This window comes from Diceros bicornis, chromosome 12 (genome assembly GCF_020826845.1).
Source record: "Diceros bicornis minor isolate mBicDic1 chromosome 12, mDicBic1.mat.cur, whole genome shotgun sequence".
In the NCBI taxonomy this organism is placed as follows: domain Eukaryota; kingdom Metazoa; phylum Chordata; class Mammalia; order Perissodactyla; family Rhinocerotidae; genus Diceros; species Diceros bicornis.
Window position 1 is genome coordinate 19,597,508 of NC_080751.1, and position 23,596 is coordinate 19,621,103.

Below are 23,596 nucleotides of genomic sequence, written 5' to 3' on the forward strand. Positions count from 1 at the left end.
GAACTTTGAGCCAACATACCAATTTGAATGCAAATGTTTCCCCAAACCCGGATTAGTGAGAAACCCATTTTTAAGTAGACCCTGCTCCCTGCAGACCAACATGCAAATGGTGGGTACTCAAGTATAAGAACCACAAAGGCAACAAAAAGACATCGACTCTACCTATTTTCGCAGCCTCCATTTTCAGGTTGAAATCCCAGTTTCTTGGCAGCTTCAGGGACATTGTGCTTCTGGTTCGGGTGAGTAGCTGCCCCAGCGGGGAGTCTGTCACGATTCGCGCCCTTCTTGTCTTTTCAATCCTTCCCTCTAGCTGGTGTGTGTGTGTTTCCCCCTTTCTGATCGCTTCACCAGCAACCTTGGGTTTGAGGTCGACTTGCCAACGTGTCTCCTCCTTTCTCTCAGAGGAAAGGTCCATCCATCTGTCACTGGGAGATGGCACCCAAATGCCCCGAACCCCACCCACAGTCCCACGGGGGCTGGTACCTTGTGAAGCGTGCACCCCGCTTTTCTTGCTTTCAGTTTTACCAGAAATATCCCAGTTGACACTTCGCTCTGCGTCATGGGAGGCAAAGCTCCTGTTCGAAAGAATCTCAGGCCTCACTGAGGCGAGATGGTGATAAACAACTGCGGCCTCTTGGCTTTTTTTTTTTTTTAACTGTCTGCTTCCTTGCATTTGAGGAAGTGGGCGGCTGTTCAGTGTAGATGATGCATGATGAGCACTCTTTCTCGAGAAAATGGTTTTTGGAAATGCTTGTATAAGTACAATGAGTGCCCTTGTGATAGAAGGCTATCGTTTTGATTAAAAGAAAAAGAAAATTCCGGGATTCCTGCCATATGCCTCTAAGCCTTCCTCCTCCTCACTGAATGGATCAAGCATCTGAAAACGGTCAGTAAGACAACCAGCATTCCCCCAAAGTCACCTTCTTTTGAATTCTTGCTGCTACGAGGACCACACAGTAAGTTCTCCACTTGTTCAGGATAAAGGTTCCAAGTGATCCCAACCTGCTGTAGGGCGGGTTCTGGTGTATTCAGATCATAAGTTAGCTTTAGCTGGGTGGACCCCTCACATGCTAGAGTGGTCTTCTGGCATTGTGCACAGGGGTTGAGTTTTGGAATCAGACCAACATGGGTTCAACACCCAGTTCCTCCACTTCCCAGCTCTACAGCTTTTAACAAGCACCTGAATCTCTCTGGGCCTCAGTGCCCTCATCAGTAAAACGGGGTTGATAATAACCGTGACTGCACAAAGTTGTGAAGGCATCTAGTACAGAGCTTGACACACAGTGGTTGTACCACAACATTAATTCAACCCTTATTCCATTTAGTTCAGTTCTGCGACAGGCTTTCGTATGTTTAACTGGGTCAGCCTAACCTAGTGATTAAATATTTGGGCCCGGAACCAACTGCCTGTGTTCAAATTCTGGCTCTCCCACTTCCTTGCTGTGTGACTTTGGACAAATTTCTTGACCACTCTGTGCTTCAATGTCCTCATCTGTAAATGGGGCAAATAATAAGGCCTACCTGATAAGGCTGCCATGAGGCTTTATGAATTAGTAGGTACAAAGTGCTCACACAGTCACTGCCTGCCAGCATGCAAGCTACATATCCTCGGTCCGTTCATTCTTCAGCTCTCCTGGACGACTCTGTCATACTCTCTTCTTCGCCTCCCACCTGCTCACTCTCTGTTGATGACCTGGTTTCCTGTTTCATCGAGAGAGTTGATGCAACTGGAAAAGAACGTCTGCAAGCTCCCACTGCTGTACCTGCCACCTCCGTGCACGTAAGCCCACACTCAGCCTTCTCCGCTCACAGTGGGAGAACCCATTGTCGTCACTCCCCCACCTCTACTGCGTCGTCAGTTTCTTCTGTCTCCTGGATCATTCCCATCAGTATTCAAACTTATTACTTTTTAACCCACCTTTTCAAAAAATCTCTTTTGATGCCACTTACCCCTTCAGCTACAGCCTCGTTTTTCTCCTTCATTTCTAAGCAAAGCTTGCATAAGAATAATCCTTACCTGCAAACGCCTCTGCTATTATTCTCTCCTCAATCCCTTCTGTTGATGTTTTTGCTCCCACAACTCCACAGAATATATTCTTATCAAGGACACTGATGACATCCTTATCACTAAACCCCCTGGTCACTTCTGCTTGTCATCTCACTGACCTCTCAGCAGCTTTGGACACATCTGACCACTTTCTGCAACTTGGGGCCCCTCTCCACTTGGCTCCCTGGACCCCTCACTGGCCTGGTTGCCTGCCTGCCTTTCTGGCTGCTCTATCTCCACTGCCACTGATTCCTCCTCATCTCTCTGAGCTCTAAATAGTGGAGGAAACCAAGACTCACTCAGTGGACTTCTTTTCCAGCCAGACTCACATCTTGGTGAGCTCATCTGACTCAAGGCTTTAAATGCCTTGTCTCTGCTGATAATTTCAACATATATTTCCAGCCCAGACCAGCCCCCTGAACCCCAATCATCCACGTCTCTGCTTAGATATCTAATAGCCATCTCAAACTAAAATGTCCAAAACTTATATTCAGGGGACCAGGCTGAAGGAGAAGTGATGACCTGAGGCATATTCTTCTCATTGTGATGGAAAGGAATGTAAGAAGGAAGAATCACACAAGAACCTCTGCTTGCATCACGTCTGCTCATATTCCAGTGGCCGACACACATCACACAGCCAAGGCCAAAGCCAGTGAGGCAGGAACTACACACGCCCCGAGAGGGAGCGGGGAGGGGGGAGGGAGAAGGGAGTAAATATCTGCGGTCAAGACTCCAATCCATCAGACCAACCCAGTTTACCCAGCTGCCCTCCAACCTCCCCGGGGGTGCTGATTCCTCTGAACTTGACTCAGCCAGTTGGAGACTTTGGAGCCCCCACTCTGCCTTACTGCATCCCCGACCCAAACATTGCTGCTCATTTTCCTATCCTGATGTGGGGTGGGGTCGGGCAGTCACCATCCACAGGGAACTTGACACGATGGAGAGTTTCAGTCCTGGGACATTTAACTCAGGAACTCTGAAAATATTTTGGGGGTAGTATTTAGAAACACACAGAGAACTTCCTTTACTCTTTAGGGTAGGTTCCTGTGAGTCTTGGAAAAACTCATGACTGATGGGGAAGTTGGTTGTGAACACTTGGGAAGGCAATCAGAGGAAAAGCACCCCTGGAAAGGCCCAGCACAGCAGCCTTCCCTCTGAAGAGCCCTCTCCGGGTCAGGCAGCTGCCTGGGTAGGGGGAGAGGACAGCTGTCTGCTGCCGTACTGCTCCCCACTTCCCAAGTTCTAGTTCTTCAGTTCTTCAGAACTTCTAGTTCTTCAGAAAATGAAGAACTAGATGTCTTGTCTGGTCCGGAAGTTTGAATCAGTGTCTCCAACAGCGAAAGCAAAAATTCATTCACCTATCTGCTTATTGAATGCTAACCATTTGTTAAGTAAGGACTTAATTTTTGCTGGACATTGAAGGAAAGTTCATGATGAAGCAGATTTGGTTTCTGCCCCCATTCAGCTTACAGTGTGTTGATGGAGAAGAAAGATTAAGTAAACAACTAAATACAATGTAAGAAGAGTTATGTGGGAAGGAGGGTAGGGAGCTCTGGGAGTTTATATTGGAGGAGCCTAACTGGGACCTGGGGAGTGACGGAAGGCTTCCTGGAGGAAGCGTCTTTTATATTAAAGCTTGATGAACAAGGTAGGGAATCAAGAGGGTTGGAAAAGACTTCCAGACAAAACAAACAGCATACAAGTGGCAGAGAGGCCAGAAAGAATGCATCATGTTGCTCCCAAGAAGGAAGAAAGGCATGGGATGGAGGAGAGATGAAGCTGCAGAGAGAGACAGGGCTGGAGTAGGGCTGGGTCCCTGGTGAGCCTTGGGAAAGAGTTTCGACTTTACCTTGGAGGAAATAGAAGCCATTGCAGAGTTTATATTGGGATCGCTGTGGCAGATATCCAGGTGAGAATGAGTGTGACAGTGTGCAGCAGTGTGCAGGGCAGGAAGGGAAAGCAACACAAGGGTGTTTTAGGTGGAAGGACTGATAGCCGCGGGGCAGTTTCTCTGGGAGGAAAAGAGACCCCATAGTCTGTCCACAGTCCCTGCAGAAAGGGCAGCTCCAATCACAGACATGGGGAGTGCACAAAAAGAGCAAGGATTGCTAATGAGGAGTGCAAAGTTGAGGTTCCCCAGGGAGAAGATGCAAAGCTCAGACAGGGGGATGTTGCATTTAAAGACCTACAGGCACTTGAGTGCAGATGTCCTGCAAATTTGTGAGCCTAGAGCTCAGGAGAAAGATTCATTCATTCTTTCACTGGTTCACTCCATAAACATTTATCCAGGACTGTGCTGGATGCTGAGTAAAACAAGGATGATTAAGAACCTGGCCTAATCATCAACTGACTCATGAGATAGAAGTGTAAACATAATGGCAGCACTATTCGCAGTCCAAAAATAGTGCACACACAGGGAAGGGTGAGACCAGGAAACGGTGACCTCTGCTTGGGTGGCCAGGGAGGGCTTCCCGGGAAAGGTGACCCAGGAGAGAGCAGTCAGGCAGGAAGCAAGGTGGGGGAGAGGGGGGAGGGCATTCAGGGCAAATGAAACAGCGGATGGCTGCTAAAACACGAAACCCATTTAGGGAAGTATCAGGGATGTGCGCAGCTGCGGCGTAAGGCTGGAGGAGGAGCTGGGTGAGGTGGCAGGGGCCGCTGGGCCAGACCCTGACCCACTGCTGAGGGGTTGGACTCCACCTGAGGTGAACAGTCATTGGAGGACTCTTTAAACATTCCTTTTATTGTTCTTTTCACCATTATAGAAGTCTATGCAAGTTTTAAATGAGCATAAAATAAAAATCACTGTTACCATTTAATGTGTCCTGAAAATTTTTCCCATTCTCAGTCTCCACCTCTCTCGCTCTAAGTGTATAAGTAGTGTATGTATATTTGTATTTTTTAACTTTATTAAGGAATAATTGACAGATATAATTGTATGGATTTAAAGTGTACAACATGATGATTTGATATATATATGCACTGTAGATGTATGATTACCAAGATTGAGATGATTAACACAGCCATGCCTCACATTATTAACATAGTTACTCTTTTGTGTGTGTGGTGAAAGTGCTTAAGATCTACTCTCAGCAACTTTCAAATATATAGTGTATTATTAACGATAATCATCATGCTGTATATTAGATCCTGTATATATATTTTAAAAATTAAAAAAATTAGTTTGTATGCTTTTATAAGCTATCTTCCTTTGACAAAAAAACATGAAGAGTAATCTATCATTAAGCATTTTTCTGAAACATCATTATTAACGGCCTCATAGTTCTGAATTATATGGTGAGAGCAACATTTATTGAACAAATCCCTATATCATTGAATACTTGAGATGTGTACAAATTTTCATAATATTTTTGTAGCTAAATATCTGGGTAACTCCATTCTCCTCTCCTCCCATCCCCAGGTAAATTCTTAGAGGTAGAAATGCCAGGAAAGTGGATAATAAAATGTTAAGACTTGATAGGTATTTCCAAACTGTCCTCCAGAAGGTTCTACCAATTTATGTTCCCACCAATGATATATGAGGGGCCCACTTCCCTCATGGCCTCACTAACAGTTGTCATTGTTATTTTTTTTTAAAAAAAAAAAGCATTGGCGGGGCCAGCCCCATGGCCTAGAAGTTAAGTTCGGCACTCTCTGCTTCGGCAGCCGGGGTTCGGTTCCCAGGTGCCCACCTACACCACTCGTGAGCAGCCATGTTGTGGTGGCGACCCACATATGAAAAATAGAAGAAGACTGGCACAGATGTTAGCTCAGGGAAAATCTTTCTAAAGCATTGCCAGTTATTCAAGCAAACAATTCTTTATTAAACAGTGAAACTCAAGTTAGTTTTTACCGTGCTTATTGGCCATTTGTAGAAGTCAGAGATGTCGAGGTGTCTATGTGTCTGAGTGATTTTGCAAGGAATCAGCAAAGAGGGTTTTCTTATACATTTATTTGTGACTTTCATCCCACTAGTTCTGGAGTCTGCTTCAGAAACCCCAGTATCTGCATGGTGGCTCTCCACTCTGTTGCCTCTTTGTCTTTCAGTTCATCACCTCTGTTACTGTCCTCTGCATTTTGAGCCGATTTCTCATGTTTGTCTTTCATCTCACTGCTTTTGTTTCTTTTAACAGCTTTATTGAAATATAATTTACGTACCATACAATTCACCCACCTAAAGTGTACAATTCAATGATTTTTAGTATATTCACAGTGTTGTGCAGCCATCACCACAATCAACTTTAGAACATTTCATCACCCCCAAAAGGAACCCCATACTCATTAGCAGTCACTTCCCATTCCCCCCTACCAGCCCTAGGCAACCACTAATCTACTCTCTATCTTTGCCTATTCTGGACATTTCATATAAACAGGATCATATAATATATGGTCTTCTGTGACTGGCTTCTTCCACTTAGCATAATGTTTTCAAGGTTCATCCATGTTGTAGCATATATCAGACCTTTATTTATTTTTATGGCCAAATAATATTTCATTGTATGGATATAGCACATTTTGTTTATCTGTTCATTACTTGAATAGTTGATGGACATTTGGATTATTTCTACTTTTTGGCTATTATGAATAATGCTGCTATGGTCATTCATGTACAAGTTTTTGTGTGGACATATGATTTTGTTTCTCTTGGGTATGTACCTAGCAGCAGAACTTCTGGGTCGTATGGTGACTCATGTTTAAACTTTTGAGGAACTGCCAGAATGTTTTCCAAAGTGGCTGCACCATTTTACATTCCCACTAGCAATGGAGGAGGGTTCCATTTTTCCCACATCCTCCCCAACACTTGTCATCTGTCTTTTTTATTTTAGCCATCCTCGTGGGTGTATAATGATATTTCATGTGGTTTTGATTTGCGTTTTGCTGATGGCTAATGATGTTGAGCATCTTTCCATGTACTTATGGCTGGTTTGGTTTTCCAAAGCATAAATTCTGCTTCTTGAAACATCCAAAGATGTAGTCACAGGGAACCTGCATTTCTAAGCCACCAATTTTGACTGAAATTCTACCATTTTGTTTTTGTTCCCTTAAATCCTTCCTTAGGGGTAGCTAATGAGCACTGTGCTGAATAGCACACCCAATTTCCGGCAGCCTTTTTTCTATATGCTTCTGCTTTACTAAAGTGCCATCTTCCCCTGCCCCCTACCTGGTTCTCTAGAATTTGTAAGTGATGCTGTGCATGAAAAAGCAGTCACACCTTACCGATAGTGATTAGATCTGCTGGAGAGAGATCTGCCACCAGATCTCTCCCTCTCTTTCCCCACTGCATGCTCGAGGTTGTGGTTGTCACCGTCATCCTCGTCATCATTACTGTTGTAGCTGTTGTTTTCTGCAGGGATTTATAACAATGCCTGGGGAGAGGATAGAAGGATAATACACTAGCTACCTCGCTGATGAGCATCAGAGAAATGGATGGCGGAGAAGGGGAGTTCAGTTTTCTGGATTTTGCACGGTTTGAGTGCTGAATGAAGAACAGATTCCAGGAGAGTCAGAATGTGAATATCTACCTTTGTCAGGAGGTCTCTGCTCATGAGGCAAACCCAGGTAGGTTTCTCTGAACCCAGGTCCTTATGCAGTAGGAGTTGATCAGTAAGTTTCTCCTTATGAGGAACAAAGAGGAGCTTTGTTGTGAGTGCTAGCCAAATGGTTTTGTTGTTGTTTTCAACAGAATTATTGTACATTTGGGGTGGGGGCATAAACAAAGATAAATCTTGAGCATTTATCAAGAAGCTTTCCATTTCACTATGTAACCAAAAAAAAAAAAAAAAAAAACTTGGAATATAGAGAGGTGACTGAGGATTGGCCTCCATCCCATCTCCTCCTCCCACAGTCCTTGAGAAGTTGATTGGTGAAAGTTTAAGGCCCTGCCTATGGTGGCAGATCCCTGAATCTGATGTCTTTCTTTCCTAGTAGTGAGTATGGGGCAGGAGAGGAAAGAAAGGCAACGGGAGGGGCTGCCCTAAGCATGCAAAAGAGTGCATTGTCTGTAGACAATTTACAAAGTATAACAAAACTAAAAGCCACCTGCTTTTTGTAAATTATTGTCACCACACATGGTAATTCTAAATAATGTCTGTGTGAAAATATTCCTCCCCCTTAGTTGAACCACTTCCAACCCCCCACCTTGGTAGACCCCACAACCCTTGCTCATCCACATGAGAATTCTCTCCCTGCTGTGGAAACTACCCAGGTGTTGTGTATTTTGATTGATTACACCACCCACCTGCAAATATCAACACCATCCCCACCCCAGCTCCCTGAAGATTTGAATCCCTATTCTAGCCCCTACCCCACTTTCCGCAGCGGTGGTCCATAAGAAACCCCCTCACCTTGGGAGCTTTCCAGTGAGCCTAGAATTTGAATCAGGTGACTTGGTTCAGAAAACCTGCAGGATGCCATTCTGAAATGTCTTGAAAGACTGCATCTTAATGAGCTTATCCTGACAATTTGGGTAGAGTTCCCACTTTTTTTTTAATTTACAGATTTTATTTTTTTAAGCAGTTTTAGGTTTATAGAAAAATTGAATGGAAGTAGAGTTCCCATGTACTACCCACCCCCAGGCACTACCCAGGCAGTTCCACATTTCCCCCTTGTTAGGATCTTGCGTTAGTGTGGTACATTTGTTAGACCTGATGAGCCACTGTTAATACATTATTATTAACTAAAGTCCATAGTTTCCATTAGGATTCACTCTTTGTGTTGTACATCCTGTGGGTTTGGCAAATGTGTACACATGTGTCCATCATCGTGATAATATACAGAATAGTTTTGCTGCCCTAAAAGTCCCCTGTGTAGAGCACTCACTTTTTGACACTTCTCTGTGTTTTCTCACACAGTCTTTTTTCTTTATTAGAATTAATTGCTATGATTTTAAAATCAAGAGATTCATATAGGAATCTGGGTTTCCGTCCTCTTGAAACAGCCAGCGATGCAGCCACACGTACCTGCATGTCCACGAGACCACGGTCCGCAGAAGCTCAGCAGAGGCTGACCCTCTTCAGACAGGTCAATGTGCCAAAACCCTTCCACTCCCAAGAGGCGGTGCCAGGTGCCATTACAAATGGTCACACTTGTACTGTTGTTTTCCTTATAATAGATTTAAGAAGAAAAGTATAATATTTTATACCCGTGTCTCATGCAAAATCAGGGAGACAAAGGGTGGTCTGAGAAGGTCAAGACGGTTGAGAGAAAACACAGTTCTTCGTGGACATGAGCCAGCTAGTTTCATGTGCTTATGTCATGTCCCCAGGACCCCCAAGGCCTGGCTCCTACAGGCATTAAAATGTGGGCCCCACTTTGGGGGTGCACTTGACTAGCAACTGCACTTTTAGCTACTACTAAAGTGTAGGGCTGATGGCCGCATCTTGTAGATATGACCAGTTCCCAGGATGTGTGTCCTGGAGTGTGGCATTTGGAGACACCAAAAGAAAAATCCTTTTCAAATGGATTTTTTTTTTTTTATAATTTTATTTATTTATTTTTCCCCCAAAGCCCCGGCAGATAGTTGTATGTCATAGCTGCACATCCTTCTAGTTGCTGTATGTGGGACGTGGCCTCAGCATGGCCGGAGAAGCCGTGCGTCGGTGAGCGCCCGGGATCCGAACCCAGGCCACCAGCAGCAGAGCATGCGCACTTAACCGCTAAGCCACGGGGCCAGCCCTCAAATGGATTTTAAAAGTCTCTCTCTTTAAGAAAGCTGGATTTAGAAAACACAAGTTCAACGTTTTATTCTCTTTCCCTAGGCTATATGGCGAAAACAGGGGTAAAAAAAACCAGCCTGGCAGAGGAAGAGACTTCTGTCCTCCGAACACTCTGTGTGAGCTAATGGGACAGGGGAGAGGCCTCAGGGCTCAGAGCCTGGTTCCTCCAGGGCCTGAGCAGTGAGGTGGACATGCCCTCCTCATTACTGATCTCGCCTCTGCCAAGGTCTCTGATGTTGGTTCTGATGGCTGGTCACAGTTTGGTAGTCTACTAACCTTTACTTTTTTCCAACTATCCCATGGCCAAAAAGCAATGTATCTAAAGTTCCGAAGGCCAAGACTGGCATTGTTGCTGCCAAGGCTCTACCTGGAGGAAGACTGTTCCTTGGATCATGGGATTAGGGAGAGAAATGTCTATTTAAATGGGAAATTTATTACCAAGTAATTATAAACAGAACCTGAAGTTTTTGAACCAAAGCATACAGAGCAAATCAGGGGGAAATGTCCCCCACATAACACCTTCTTTGGGCCACTGTTATCGGTTACATTATATTAGGTTGAACCACATGAAATTACTGATACTTGGCTACTGTTGACCTGCAAAAACAACAATTTCATATGGTTCAATGTAAGAGGCCCACTCTGCTTCCTGCCACTCATTCACTTAACAAATATCAAATGAATCGTTCACCTGTGATGTGCCAGACACTGTTCTCAGTGCTGGGATTACAGCCAAAAGCAAGACAGACAAAAATTCCTACTTTTGTGAAGCTTATGCTGGTGAGAAGAGACACACATAAACAGAACAAGTAAGTACAAGGCATATGCTGTGTTAGATGGGGGTGGGTGCTGTGGAGAAAGGAAGAGAGCTGTGAGAAGTGAGAAGAAGTGCTGTTTTCAGGAGCAGGTGGCTGCAGTTTTAAATAGTTGGACAGTGTGACATTTGAGTAAAGACCTAGAGAGAGTGAGGAAGGAGCCAGGTAAATATCCGTGAAGAACTTTCCAGCAGAAGGGAGAGTGAGTGCAAGAGCTCCACCTGAGGTGGGAGCAAGCCAAGTCCAACCCAGAGGCAGCAGGGGGGCCATGTGCCTGGAGCAGATGGAGCAGGAGGATCGCTGGGGACAAGGTTGGTGAGACTACAGGGGTCAGATTGTACAGGGCTTTCGAGGACCTGCCCAGGACTTCGGCTTTTACTTAGAGTGAGGTTTTGAGCAGAGGAGTGACTTGACTTGATTTGTACTTTTAAAAGATCACTATGGCTTCCATGTTGAGGGCCAGAGACAATGAGATGAGAAGTCCCACGTCATGGAGGCAGGCAGGAAGCAAAAAGGGGCGAATAGTCTGAAGGGTGGGGAGGGCAAGGGCAGAAGCAGAGACATTGGAGGCTGATTGCAACAGTGCAGGTGAGAGAGGATGGTGGGTCTAGATCAGTGTGGACCAGCCAGCACAGTGCACATGGTTGTGCAGTTGATCCACTGCACAAGTTCTGGTCTCGTAGGTGAGTGGGGCTGGAGTCCAGCCAGGGTCCAGAGCCTAAGCGTGGAGCTGCATCCATCCAGAAGAAGGGGCACCTTTCTCTGCGCAAAGGCTCTGTCTACCCATTAAGTCGTGGGGGTGATGTTTTTCTAAATTTTACAAAAGCAATGCCATCTGGACCAGCACAGGCTCTGGTGGTAGCCAGGGAGCTGGTGAGAAGTGCTGAGATTCTAAATATATCCTGGATCAACCCTGTCCGCTCTACTAACAGATTAGGTAGGGGCGTGAGAGAAAGAGAGGAATCGGGAGAAACCAGAAGACTCATGGCCTTAGAAACCGGAACAATGGAGTTCCCATTTGCTGAGATGGGAAAGATAGGGAAGGAGCAGGCTGGGGAGAGGGAGTGGAAGTCACGTAGTGAGCTAACGTGCTCGGTAACCATCCAAGTGGAGATGAGCCAGTGGGCAGTTGGATATGAGTCTGGTGTTTGGGGCTGAGGTCCATTAGATGGATATTTTAGATGATACAAGAAGATATTTCCTTGACCTTACACTTTTTTGGTCCCCTAAAGTGGCTCAGGAAGAACCTTAGTAAAAGCAATCAGTAATAACCCGCAGGGTCCACAGGTGCCCATGGCCCCCATCCTCGCAGCATCCTGCAGAGAGGTTACGCACTGTGGGGCTTGCCCCAGCTGGGTGGCTGCCCACGGTTGTTCTCCTTTTTTAGGGGGCTAGTGTGAGAGAGGTTTTGCTCAGGAGAAATAAACGTTGGAGGCTCAAATGTCAAGTGGTCTAAATTAGAGGCCAGGTGTTTAGGGGACTTGGGGGAAATGTCAGCTCCCTAACGCCTGGAGAACTTGGGGGCCCCAATCCAGCTGGAAGTTGAGTTCAGGAGGGACTCAGCCTTTCCCACTGGAAGAAGGGAGGCTGCACTTCCTGGCCACGCAGAGAGCTCCTCAGGTCACTCCCCAGACAGTCCTGCTCAGCTCACAGTTCTGCTCTCTGACCCCAGCAGCTCATCAAGCAGGGGCATAGCTCTGTTGTATCTGGATTAAGAAGAGGGAGATTATTTACCCCATTCCACCCACTTCCCAGTGTTGGACATGTCCATGCCCAGCCAATTGGGGTCTTTCACCCCTTCCAAAGTGAGCCAGATCATTCATCTCTTTGGAGCAATAAGCTCTGTGGGAATCTGGGAGTCTCCACCTTGCCACCCTAAGTGCCTCCAGGAAGTGTTAGTAAAATCACCCAAGGCACATCTGTATGTCCAATTTGTGTCCATCCCAGATTGACTAGCTATAGTCAGTGGCAGGGCCTGTCTCCTCACTGAGCCCGGAGCCATGGACACTAACCCTCAGCACAGGAGGTCAGAGCAACTTGCAGGACAACCTGACCAAGCAGGCCAGGTGCGCAAAGGGAGGAGGAGTAGCTTCTCCCATCTCCCACCCCTCATGCCTCCATCTCAAGGTCCAGGAGTCTCTCCATGGCAGAGGAGCCTGGGCCTTGCAACTGACCCCAGGAAGCCCCTGATAGGGATATCAGTATTTCCCAAGTGCTCAGCTCACACCTGACCCCAAAGACGGATTGAAACGGTCAAGAGGCCAAGATTCAGTGCCCGTTTTTCCCCTCCAAGTCCTCAGAACTATGAGGAGTGGGGGCTTGCTCGCTGATCCCTAGAGGGATCCCGAGGGCAAGAAGGGAGTCCTTGTTGTCTGTCCTCCTTGACCAGGTTCTGGATGGTCACCCTCCTTCTCACAACTGCTCTTGGTTTTTATCTGCCCCTTCATGCTCTGTCACAAATGTTACAAATCGCCACAAGGAAGTTCCCAATAAATGTAGCCCGTTCCTAGAATTTTCCAAAGGCCCCTCTAGGATTTGGAGTAGCCCACTGGCTTTCTATTCTGCAGCTGGTCCCGGAGTAGGTACAGGCCTGAGCAGGCTGCCCAGGGAGCCCAGGGGGGGTAAGTCCACCAGAACGCGTCTTGCTCTGAATGACCGCCCCCTTCCCTCACCTTGGCTCCACTGAGCCTCTTTTTGCTATTAACCAGCAGCCGCAGTGCCGGCACCTGGGTGGCTGCCCGCCAGCTCTCTCAAGCCCACATTTGCCTTCCTGGCCTTGAACACGAGCCCAGGGCCCTGTGCAGGCCGACCAGGCCAAGTGCCGAGGCGGACAGCACTCGCGCTCTTGCCCGCGTTCTCCTGAGACTCTGCTGAGCCTGGCTTTCCCCTTCAGGCTCTCCCCCATGGTTTAAGAGTCAGAAACTCCTCCATTTCTCTTCTAACAAAGATGCTGTTAGCCGTCTTGCTTCCGGGGAGGGGATCTCACAGCAGATTTGGCTGACCCACTTTTCCCTCTCTGGGCTTCCCCTGCCCTTTCTCTCCTAACTCTGCTAGGTGGAGGGAGACCTGGGAGCTGCACCCATCCCACCTGGGATCTTACAGTCCACACTGACAGGGCAGGCTGATCATAGGTGGTGCCTGTGGTCTTAGCAGGGGTGTTCAACTTTGCCTTGGGGGTCTCTGGGAAGTTACATACCCCGCACAGGTATGTAAACGTACTCACTCTGAGTCCAGTTCAAGACTAGGGCAGGTGTGTCTGCCCGCTCTGGATCAGCCAGGCTAGACACCTCATTCTTCGATGAAGAGCTCTGCATTAACCCTCTACTGCCTGTCATTTGTCCTCACGCAACTGCATAGAGACTCCACCTAGAGATTCTTGTGGCCTGGGCCTTCGGGACCCCAGCTCTCTTTCCTAAGAAGGTCCCAGAGTGTAACTACAGTAACTGCTCCATCCGGGGGAAGCGTCTTTGGTCCCATTCTTCCCCTAGTCCTTCAGCTCTTCGGGAGGAGCCAAAGGATTGAATGCAGCAGCCCCATGGCTCCAGTTCCCTGTATATGGGTAATCCACCACACAGGGTTTCTGAGGGACCCTCTTTCTAGGGCTTTCTTGGCCCACAACTGATTACCTGACCACCAGACCACCAACCTTCCTTAGGGCCAGTGACCCGCCCTCTCAAGGGTTTTGCTGGTCCACAGACATTGTGGTCACCCTGGTTACTGCTTTCCCCTGACCTGCCATCATCCTTGGGGTGAGGGAGATATCTTCCACCCTGGCGGACCCCATCGACCCCTTCTGCACATGTAGTTGGGCAGTATTCATTCCAGCTCAGCACACTCTGCCAGAGAAAGCACTGGTGCCATCATTTTTGCAGGCTGGGACCACGGGTGGAAGGGTCAGCAGGTACTCGTGGTCTCCCTCCTCTTGGCTACAAGCGTCAGGTTGTGCTCCACAGGAAGGACCACATCTGAAAAAAGCATTTGAAATGAAAAACCCCTAGGAGCGTTTGGATGCAGCAGCCATTATAGTGTACCCACAGCAGACCACAAAGGCCTGCAGGATCCCTGCTCAGCCCCTGCACAGTGACGAAGTAGCCACCAAGGACCGGAAAGGCCAACAAGGAATCTATTCGACATAGAGATGCCCTGCCTGCCAGCTGCGTGAGCAGGGCTCATTCTCCCCAGGGTCCAGCCTGGCCCACAACGAGTGGACTAACTTTACAGGCTCCCTGCTCCTGAATAGGGAGCTTCACTTTCTTGAACATGTTCTCAGGGCATGAAGTTGTCCACCTCTCCCAAGTGGAGGGCCACAGACTGTTAGCTTATAAATGGCCTCCTTTGTCATGTGCTGGGAATCGCTGACTACAGGAACTCCATTTATGACCACTGCCTCCCAGTGGGCCCAGCACCATGGAATTTGCCAGCTATTCCACACTCTTACCAACCACAGCCAATGTGTCTAAATGGGCACTCGAATGGCCAGCTCAAGAAGCAAACCAGCCACAGTCACATTTGCTGCATAAGAAGAGAGAGCAAAGAGGCAGTGGTGCCCCTCTGCTGGAGCACAGAATGGTGTGCATCCAGCTGAACCCAGGCCAAGCTCACCTCCCTCCAGTGTGGACAGTGGGGAAACGCCCTGCCCGAGGGCGTCTGCACCTAGTGACACTTGCTCGTGCTTGCCCTGAGTCCTTTGCACTATGCTTTACAAAGCTGTCCTGGAGCGCCCATGTGCCCATAGTGACGCGGAAAGGTCGGGGAGTCCAGGAGCCTGAGCTGGGGTGAGAAGCATCGTAGGGAGCAGAGGCCCCAGAGCCAGACTCCTTAGGTTTGAATCCTCCTTCCTCAGCTAACTACCTGCATGACCATGGGCAGGTTGATTAACCTCTCTAAGCTTTACTTTCCTCATATACAAAAGGAAGGTACTTAGTATATCTATCTCATAATGCTGATGAGACGATCAGATGAGCTAACGCATCAAAAACGCTCAATACAGTCTCTGGCATGTAGCAAATTCTTAGTAAATGTTAGAGAAGAAAATAAACCATTGGTGAAATTATGTGTCCTGAAAAGGCGTTGAAGCTCCATTTCATGTGACTTAATAAGAAAGTAAGCTGATAGCTAACCAGTGAAAATGTGCTATATCGGCTCCAACTTGGGGAACAGGAAGGACCTGCCATTCCTTGTTGAAAAGGCCCACCAGCCTGCAAGGCCAGCTTGGGCCAGCTCGGGAGGGGCATGGAAAGGAGTGAGGAAGGGCGCTGTCTATCCACAAAGCACTGCAGTGCTGACACGCTGAGGATGGTGACTAATTCTGGACCACAAACCAGTGGTGTGGTTTAATGAGCCTCTTCTGGCCCACCCAGAGGCCCAGCACGTGTGCAAACAATGACACACCCAGTTTTATCAGATTGGACATACTAGGGGGAAGGAAGTGGTGCTGTGGGGAGGGGTTGAATCCTAACCCTGACACCCGGAGAAGAGAAAGGGATGCAAGTTGCAGAAAGGCAAACTAGTCGCCTTCTGTCCACCTGGGGTTTTGCTGAGAGGCAATCTAACCCAGCAGTCCGAGAGCTCTATTTTTTTTTTTTGTGAGGAAGATCGGCTCTGAGCTAACATCTGCCAATCCTCCTCTTCCGAGAGCTCTATTTTTAAGCCAAACCTGGACTGCTCCGTCCGTCAGCTTCTACTCTCCTGAGATCACAAGAGGCTCAGCAGGGCACTGCCAGAACAGGAAGTGACAAAGGCAGCTGATTTTGCCAGTGATATGAAACCCACGGTTCACATTGAGTAATTACACACAGAACAGCCAGACCCTGCTGGAGGAAGGGATGAGTTAGTGTGAACGGGTAACTTCACCTGAAACTAACTCCTCACATTGGCAAAGAGAACACTCGACTTTCATACCCGTTGCAAAGCCATTTTCCCCTCATGATTTTCATTATGACCTTGTATTGCTCATCTCATTTTACAGATAAGAAAACTGAGGCATGGACTGGAGAGGTAATTTGCTTAGGGGTCAGGTCAGAAATCTGTATTTTGTCCATGAGTTGTTGCAAACCTTAATGGTCAGAAAAATATACAATATAATCCTTAAAATAAAGTATGAAATTCAAAATAAAGCCAGGACTTAATTTCTGATTGTTAGCTCTGATGATAAAAAGAAGAAATGAGTTTCAGCCAGTTTCATAAAAGGAGTCGCCACACGTTATCTGTTATTCAGAAAAAGTTTTGTTTATGGAATTTTAAGTAGCCAGTGTAATTAAAACTTGTGCACACTTTCATCTGAAACTTTCCAGTGTCGATGTAGAGTTGGTGTTAGTTCAAGTTGCCACCAAGAAGTTTTCTGTGTGGTTCCAGACATGTGGGGCAGGAAAAAAGAAGGAGGATGTTAATCCACACTAAGGCTTTAGAGTCTGGGGATGTCTTGTGTTTCTGCATTCAGTCACATCTGTGAGCACAGCTGGATTTCTAGAAAAACTTATTTCAGTTTTTAAAGATAATATTACTCAAGCAGAGGAGTCTATTAGGATCACTTTCAAATATTCCGAAATATCTGGCAGGGGTTTGTGGGAGAGTGTGTCAGAAAATAGCCTACATGTTTTAAAACCACATAGATTTTGCCCACCTTGCTAAAGGATGTTTGTCTCCAGGAGGCGGAGAAATGCTGAAAGCAGACTGTGGTCCTTGTGCACCAAGAATGTACCCTTTTGGGTTATTCCAATAACAGAGTGAATATGGATACATAATTGAGGGGAATTTGATCTCTGCCCATAGCAAAGCTTCCAGGGCAAGTATAAGCTACGTGTATTTTTAAAAAAACTGTTTGAAATGTTTCCATATCTGCAATCTCTGTTCTGTCTCAGCTTCATTCCTCCGCCCCACCAAAAGTTTGAGCCACAGTTTATCATGAAAGCTCATCAGAGTGGCATCTCACAAGCCACCTCCTGCCAAGGGACAGCATTTCTGTCTGAATCCCGTGATTTTAAAGGTAGGGACCTTCTCTAACTGGGTGTGTGATTTCTAGAAATCAGCTCTGATCAGTTAGCTGATAGTGCACAGGATGTTGCTAGGGTTTTTCACCAAAACCATCACTTTGGTCTTTGCATAACATTTAGTTTCCTTCTCAAAGTAAGCACGGCTTTAGATCAGTGGACATAGGTAACTGGACAACACTGGACTGTTCAACATCACTCATGCTGAGTTTGGGAATAAATCAGGTGATTATGTTGGTAACATGAGCCAGGTACCAAGAGGTAGGCCTGGACTCCTGAGGGTCTGGTGCCAGTCCCTGCTCTGTCCACTGTGATTTCTTTACCCTAGGCTTCTCATGTACAAGGACGAGGTGGTTAATATTTACTGTGGGCTATTCTTGTGAGGAGTAGGCAATGTGTATATAAAGTGCCTGGGACATAGCAGGAATTGTTAAATAGTAATGATAATAATGCTAAATTTCCTTAAAACAATATCTGACAACAAGGCTGTGGAAGGCTGAATAACGGCCCCCCAACGATGTCCACATCCTAATCCTTGGAACCTGAGAATACATAAAGGGACTTTGCAGATATGATTAAGTCAAAGATCTTGACATGGGGACACTATCCTGGATTATCCAGGTGGGTCCAGTGTAATCACAGGAGCTTTATAAGAAGGAGGCAGAGGGAGATTGACATGAGTATGGAAGCAAAGGTCCAAAAGATGTGGGAAAGGGCCCATGAGCTGAGGAATGCAGATGCTCTCTGGACGCTGGAAAAAGTAAGGAGACAGATTCTCCCCTCAGGGCCTTCACAGGGAAGGAGCCCTGCTGACACCTTGACTTTGGCCCAGTGAGACCAGTTTTGGAGTTTGACCTCTAGTACTATCAGATAAATCTGTGTGGTTTTAAGCCACTGGGTTTGTGGTAATTTATTACAGTGGGAAGCAGAAACTCATACAAAGAAACTCATGAAACTGATTTTCTTGGATGGCCCATAAGCTGGCTCAGGAGGCAATTTCCAACAAAACAATATTTTGCATTTTTTTAGAAGAAGATTATCACATATTTATGACACACCTCTTTCAGTGTTTAGAGTGGGAAGAACACGAGGCCCTAATGCAGACCCTAGAGTAATGATTCTCAGACTTTCCTGTGATTTTTGAATCATCTGGGTTCTTGTTAAAATGATTCTGATTCAGGTGGTCTGGGGTGAGGCCCAAGACTGTATTCCTAACACCTTCCAGATGACGTGACGCTGCAGGGCCACAGATCACACTTTGAGTAGCCAGGTTCTAGAGGACCAACTGGGAAAGGAACACATTTGATTGGCACACAAGAGACTCCTGCAATGGATCTGCCCTTAACTAACTTCCCAACTCTGCCCAGTCCTTTGTAACACTCCTTGATGGGTCCCAGGTTCTGCTGAGTGCTCGCGACTGGTAGTACGTCATTCACTTCCGCTCCCACCAAGTGAATTATATGTATTAACTCAGTTGCATCTGTTCCCAAACTAATGCATCCCAAGATAATGCAAGCTGTACTTACTATTCTAATTATATGATAAAGTCGATCACTTACACCAATGAAATACGAGTGCAAAGAAAAAAAACGGAGCTCTTTCTATGAAAATTAATTTAATGGATTTGGAAAGAGAGAATAAATGCATATCACTATAAAATACATCAAATCACATGTGGGTAAGTGGAAGCGGGAATCATAAAAATCTCTACACTTAGAATGCCTTAAAATATGCCTTTAAATTTTCACTCTGATTTTAAAGAAACATAAACTTTCCTGCCAGTGCATTATAAATAAGATTTAGACAAGAAAAGCTATAGGGATATGCATCTGCTTTTTAAAAGAAAATTTAAAAGATTGAATGACTGTTGCCACTCTCAGTGGCAGTGACAGAGTGCTTGCTTACACTTCAGACCTTTGGCTTTACTTACACAACATCGCAGTTGTTACCTACCACCCCTGTCAAGCCTCAGCACCACAAACCTGTCAGAGGCTGTGATTAATCTCTGTCTTTTGCAGAGAGAGAATCTGAAGCTGTAAAAGAAAGGAGTGAATTGACTCGGTTCTAAAGCCAGTAAAAGCCTCAACATCTCGGGCCATCCTCAGTGACCCAGGGCCAGATCATGGTGCCTCTGCCACGCCTTGTCCTTTAAAAGGGGGTTCCTGATCAGATACAGCATGAGACCAAGGGTTTAACATGTATTTAACTATAAGAGAAACATTAAGGAATACACAGAAAACAAATACTTCTAGATAAACAGAATGTCACATTCTGACATTTAAAGAGGAGAGAATCGCATGTATTGTTCAACTAGGATCAAAAGGTACAGAGAAATATCAGCTGTGGCAAAACCATATCAGGCTGAAGGAAGTTCTGGTCAGAAAACTTTATATAGTAGAATATAGATGCCTATCTGAGATGGCCTAGAGACTCCATGGTGGTTTCTCACCAATGAAGTGCTACCTCAAGATTAGATCATGTGGTTGAGGGGTTGAATAAAACTATATACACATTCTCCATCCATTTGTGCTGGACAATTGAAAACAACAGTTTCATAAAATTATGAAGGTAAAAGGAGTCATAATCCACATCTCATGTGTTACCTTCTGGGAGGGAAAGATGTTGGCCCAAGCTCCAGGAGAGGGTAGAAGCGATCTAAGGCAGGTTCAGGAGCCCTGCTGGCTTTCTCCATGGCCACGGTGGCCACTGCAGTATCCCTGTCTATCTCGAAGGATCTACATTTTGGGAGAAGCCACAGCATGTAAGAGTGAAGAATAATTTCCATAGCATCAGAATGTGTCCCACAAATGTCACATGGATGTTCCAGAGGGGACCTCACTGAACAGCTCTCCTTCTTCCCTAGGCACATCATCTTTCCTTCTGCTTCTGAAGCGGGTTACAACGGACAATGAGTGCCAAGACTCAATAAGAGCAAACAAACTGGGGCTTCTGATTCAAGCTGGCAAAATGAGCATATTCCTTTCTCTCTCCACCTTCCCCAAATCCCACCTAAATGACAGTAAAGAAGGACAAGGAAGAACAGAGAGCATGGAGAGGAGCAGCAGGCCAAGGGTTTTCATGAATCTCTGGAAGCCAGTCAATGAGTAGAATGACACTGAGGGATAAATGTTGGCAAAAGGGGCATCAGCCTAGAACATGCCCAAGAGAAGACTGCAACAGAGCAGCGGCTCTGGATTCAGGGATAGTCCATATGAAATGACTGACCAAATGCCTATGGAATAAATGGTGGAGTAGGTTCATTCCCCTATCCCCTCTCCTCACCCATTCACACAAGAAGCCCACAGTAGGATGATTTCAGGATGGTTAATTTCAGGGATCTAGGATATCATGAGGCATGCAGATTCTTTTCCACCTCTCAGCTCCGCCCTGCTCAGTGTGGCTGCTTACCTCACAACCACAAGATGCTGGCAGCAGTTCCATCCTCTCACCTAGATGTGACGACATCTGGCGGAAGGACTGAGGATGGCTCCCATTCTTCCATGCATCTCTTTTAAGAGTAAGAGCTTTTTTCCCGGAAGCCCTCCAAACAAACTTCCCATCACAGCTCATTAGCCAGAACAGGGTCACGTGTCCACCCCTAAATCAATCACTGGCAAGAGGAATGGGATTTCTGTGGTTGACTTAGAGCAGTGCTTCTCAAACTTGAATGCTCATGAGAACCATCCGGAGAAGTTGTTAAAACATTGATGGCTGGGCACCACCCGCATAGGTTCTGGTTCAGTAAGTCTCAGGGTGGGGCCAGATAATTTGCCATTCTGCCAGGTTCCCAGGTGATGCTGATGGTGCTGGGTTAAGAATTACTGGATTTGAGCAGGAAACCAACAGTGAAAGGGCCCATCATCTTTTGGCATTGTAAGTGGTTCTAACCTGACTTCCTGCCCACATGTTTCAAGTTAAGCCTTCTAGTGCACATGGCCCGCCCTCATGCTCAGAGCTTAGTCATCCCTCTCCTACAGGGAAGTTATGATTGTAACCATGAAAAGAACTCAAAGCAGAAATGGTCAAAAGTGGCTACCTCTGGGGAGCCAGTGGGAGAGGAGGGAAGGGGGAAGAAGTGATGAGATATTTTATTATGATTATGGGCCCATCTGAACTGATTGGATTTTTCTTTTCATCTGTATTATTTGCTGTAATAAGAATAGTTTTGTAGTGCACATTTTTCCTACTAAAGAATATTCTCAACTTTCTTCCTTTCTCCCACCAGCCATTTCTGTGTATCAAGATCAAGGTTGTAAATGGAGCTTAATATAGGTGGGAGTAGCTATTTTTTCAAGGATACCAGTAATTGAGTTAAAATCATCATAATGAGGTTGACAAAATATTAACCTATGGCTTGCACCAAAATTTGTCTTAGGAAGGGCACTGTTCCCCTTTGGAAAAATAATTTGAAAAGAACCTGGGAAAAAGTTCACTTCCACTTCTCCCTAGGCCACTTCACCACCACCAAGGACCTCTATGAAGGCCAGCACCAAGGCTCAAGAGAAAATGGCTGAAATGCTCTGCAAATAAAAAGAGAAGCCGTTGGACCTCCTCAGAAAAATCCACCAAAGAGCAGAGAGGAGAAGGCTAGAGAAACGAGTGCCATTGAGAGGGAGGGGCTGCAATTTGAACTGTAACCTCTCACCTGGACATCTTTCATCACTTCCCCAAGACCCTCTTCAGTTAAGTGTCTTATACATACTTGGGTGAGTGATTTTTCTAGTGGAAACTAAAGCAGCTGTTTCATATTTGACACGGGATGACCCAGATAACCCAGGAGGAAGCAGAAGGCCAAGGAGGCAGCAGAGACAGAGAGAACAAAATAGAGTTAGTCTGCCCTAGGGGGATATAGCAGAAATCTTGGTTTTCACTTTCTACAGGCCCAGTTATTAGAGAGTTGAAGGTAATTTCACCTACATCTCAAGGGGTAAGTCAGCCTCCAGTTGACACTCTGTTATATAAGAACTAGAAAAAGCCACCAAGTTCATCTCAGGGAGCAAATATTTCAATCCTGTGAAATTGCCAGATGACTGAGGGCTCTGACCTCCTGAGAAGGCATTCATCTGCTGCAGAGACATCTTCCTGGAAGGGGGGATGGTTCAGTAGTGTCTAGAGCCACCCGGGCTGGGAGCTATAGACCAAAGTTGAATGTGTTGTTCAGATGGAACAACTCTGAGAGCTCCTGGGCTGGTGTGCAGCTATGCAGAAACCAGAAAAGCCAAGTCTGATCCATTGCAGGGGCCTCTCTAAGTAAATAAGTAAGTAAATAATACAAAAAAAAAAGCCCTATAGCTATTTTTAGTCTGATTCGCTCTATAATCATTATTTCATTCACCATCTGAAGAATAGGGACTCTGATTCAAATAATACTTATGTTCCATTTGCTTCTGGCCACCATTCCCCACTAATACCCAGGAAATAATCTGAAGTTTCTGCCATTAGTACAAAATTATTGTTATTATTCCATTTGCTCAAGAACTTAATGGATTCTATTCATCAATACATTTCTTTCACAACTCGTTTGTATCTTTTTTTTAAAGCATTTCCATTTCTCTTCACAATTGCAAGACTATGTTGAATTATCATTTTTTCTCCCCTTTCCATGGCCGATTCTCCTTTTCATTTATTAATTACCTGTTTGACTCATTTGCAGACCTAGCATTAAATCAACCTCATGCTATCTGTCCTGAATAATTAGCTGTATCCTTTATGGATCAAATGCAAGGGCTTGTCATCAGATTCTTCAATAAGGCATCTCAAAAAGAATAACACTACTACCTTAAGGAAAATTGTTCTCTAACTTATTAGAAAAACAATCTGAAAAGAAATGTATTGGTCATTTTGTCCTGTAATCCAAAATCCAGTTTGATTCTGCTCTCTTTGTCCCCACCCTGAAGAAAATCCTAAGGCAGCACAGACGTCCGCGTTGGCTGGCGTGTGTTACATTTGTCCTCCTCTCTCTCAGGAACAAGGACCGCATGTCTGGCTTGGGGAGGCGAAGTGGGACGGAAATACCAAACACATTCACTT

The 23,596-nt window shown here is 46.0% G+C and overlaps 1 protein-coding gene across 2 annotated transcripts in view; it reads right to left on the bottom strand.

Annotated features, from left to right (window-relative positions):
* The window catches only part of ARHGAP25 (Rho GTPase activating protein 25), an 87,758-nt gene extending 87,181 nt beyond the window's left edge, over positions 1 to 577 (bottom strand). The window contains exon 1 of one of the 2 annotated variants that reach the window (XM_058551053.1): positions 163 to 577. In XM_058551053.1, the coding sequence (XP_058407036.1) occupies positions 163 to 415 (253 nt within the window). In that variant the 5' untranslated portion in view covers positions 416 to 577. The remainder of the gene's footprint in view (positions 1 to 162) is intronic. The other variant, XM_058551050.1, reaches the window with a different exon arrangement.
* Positions 578 to 23,596: the final 23,019 nt, after the last annotated feature.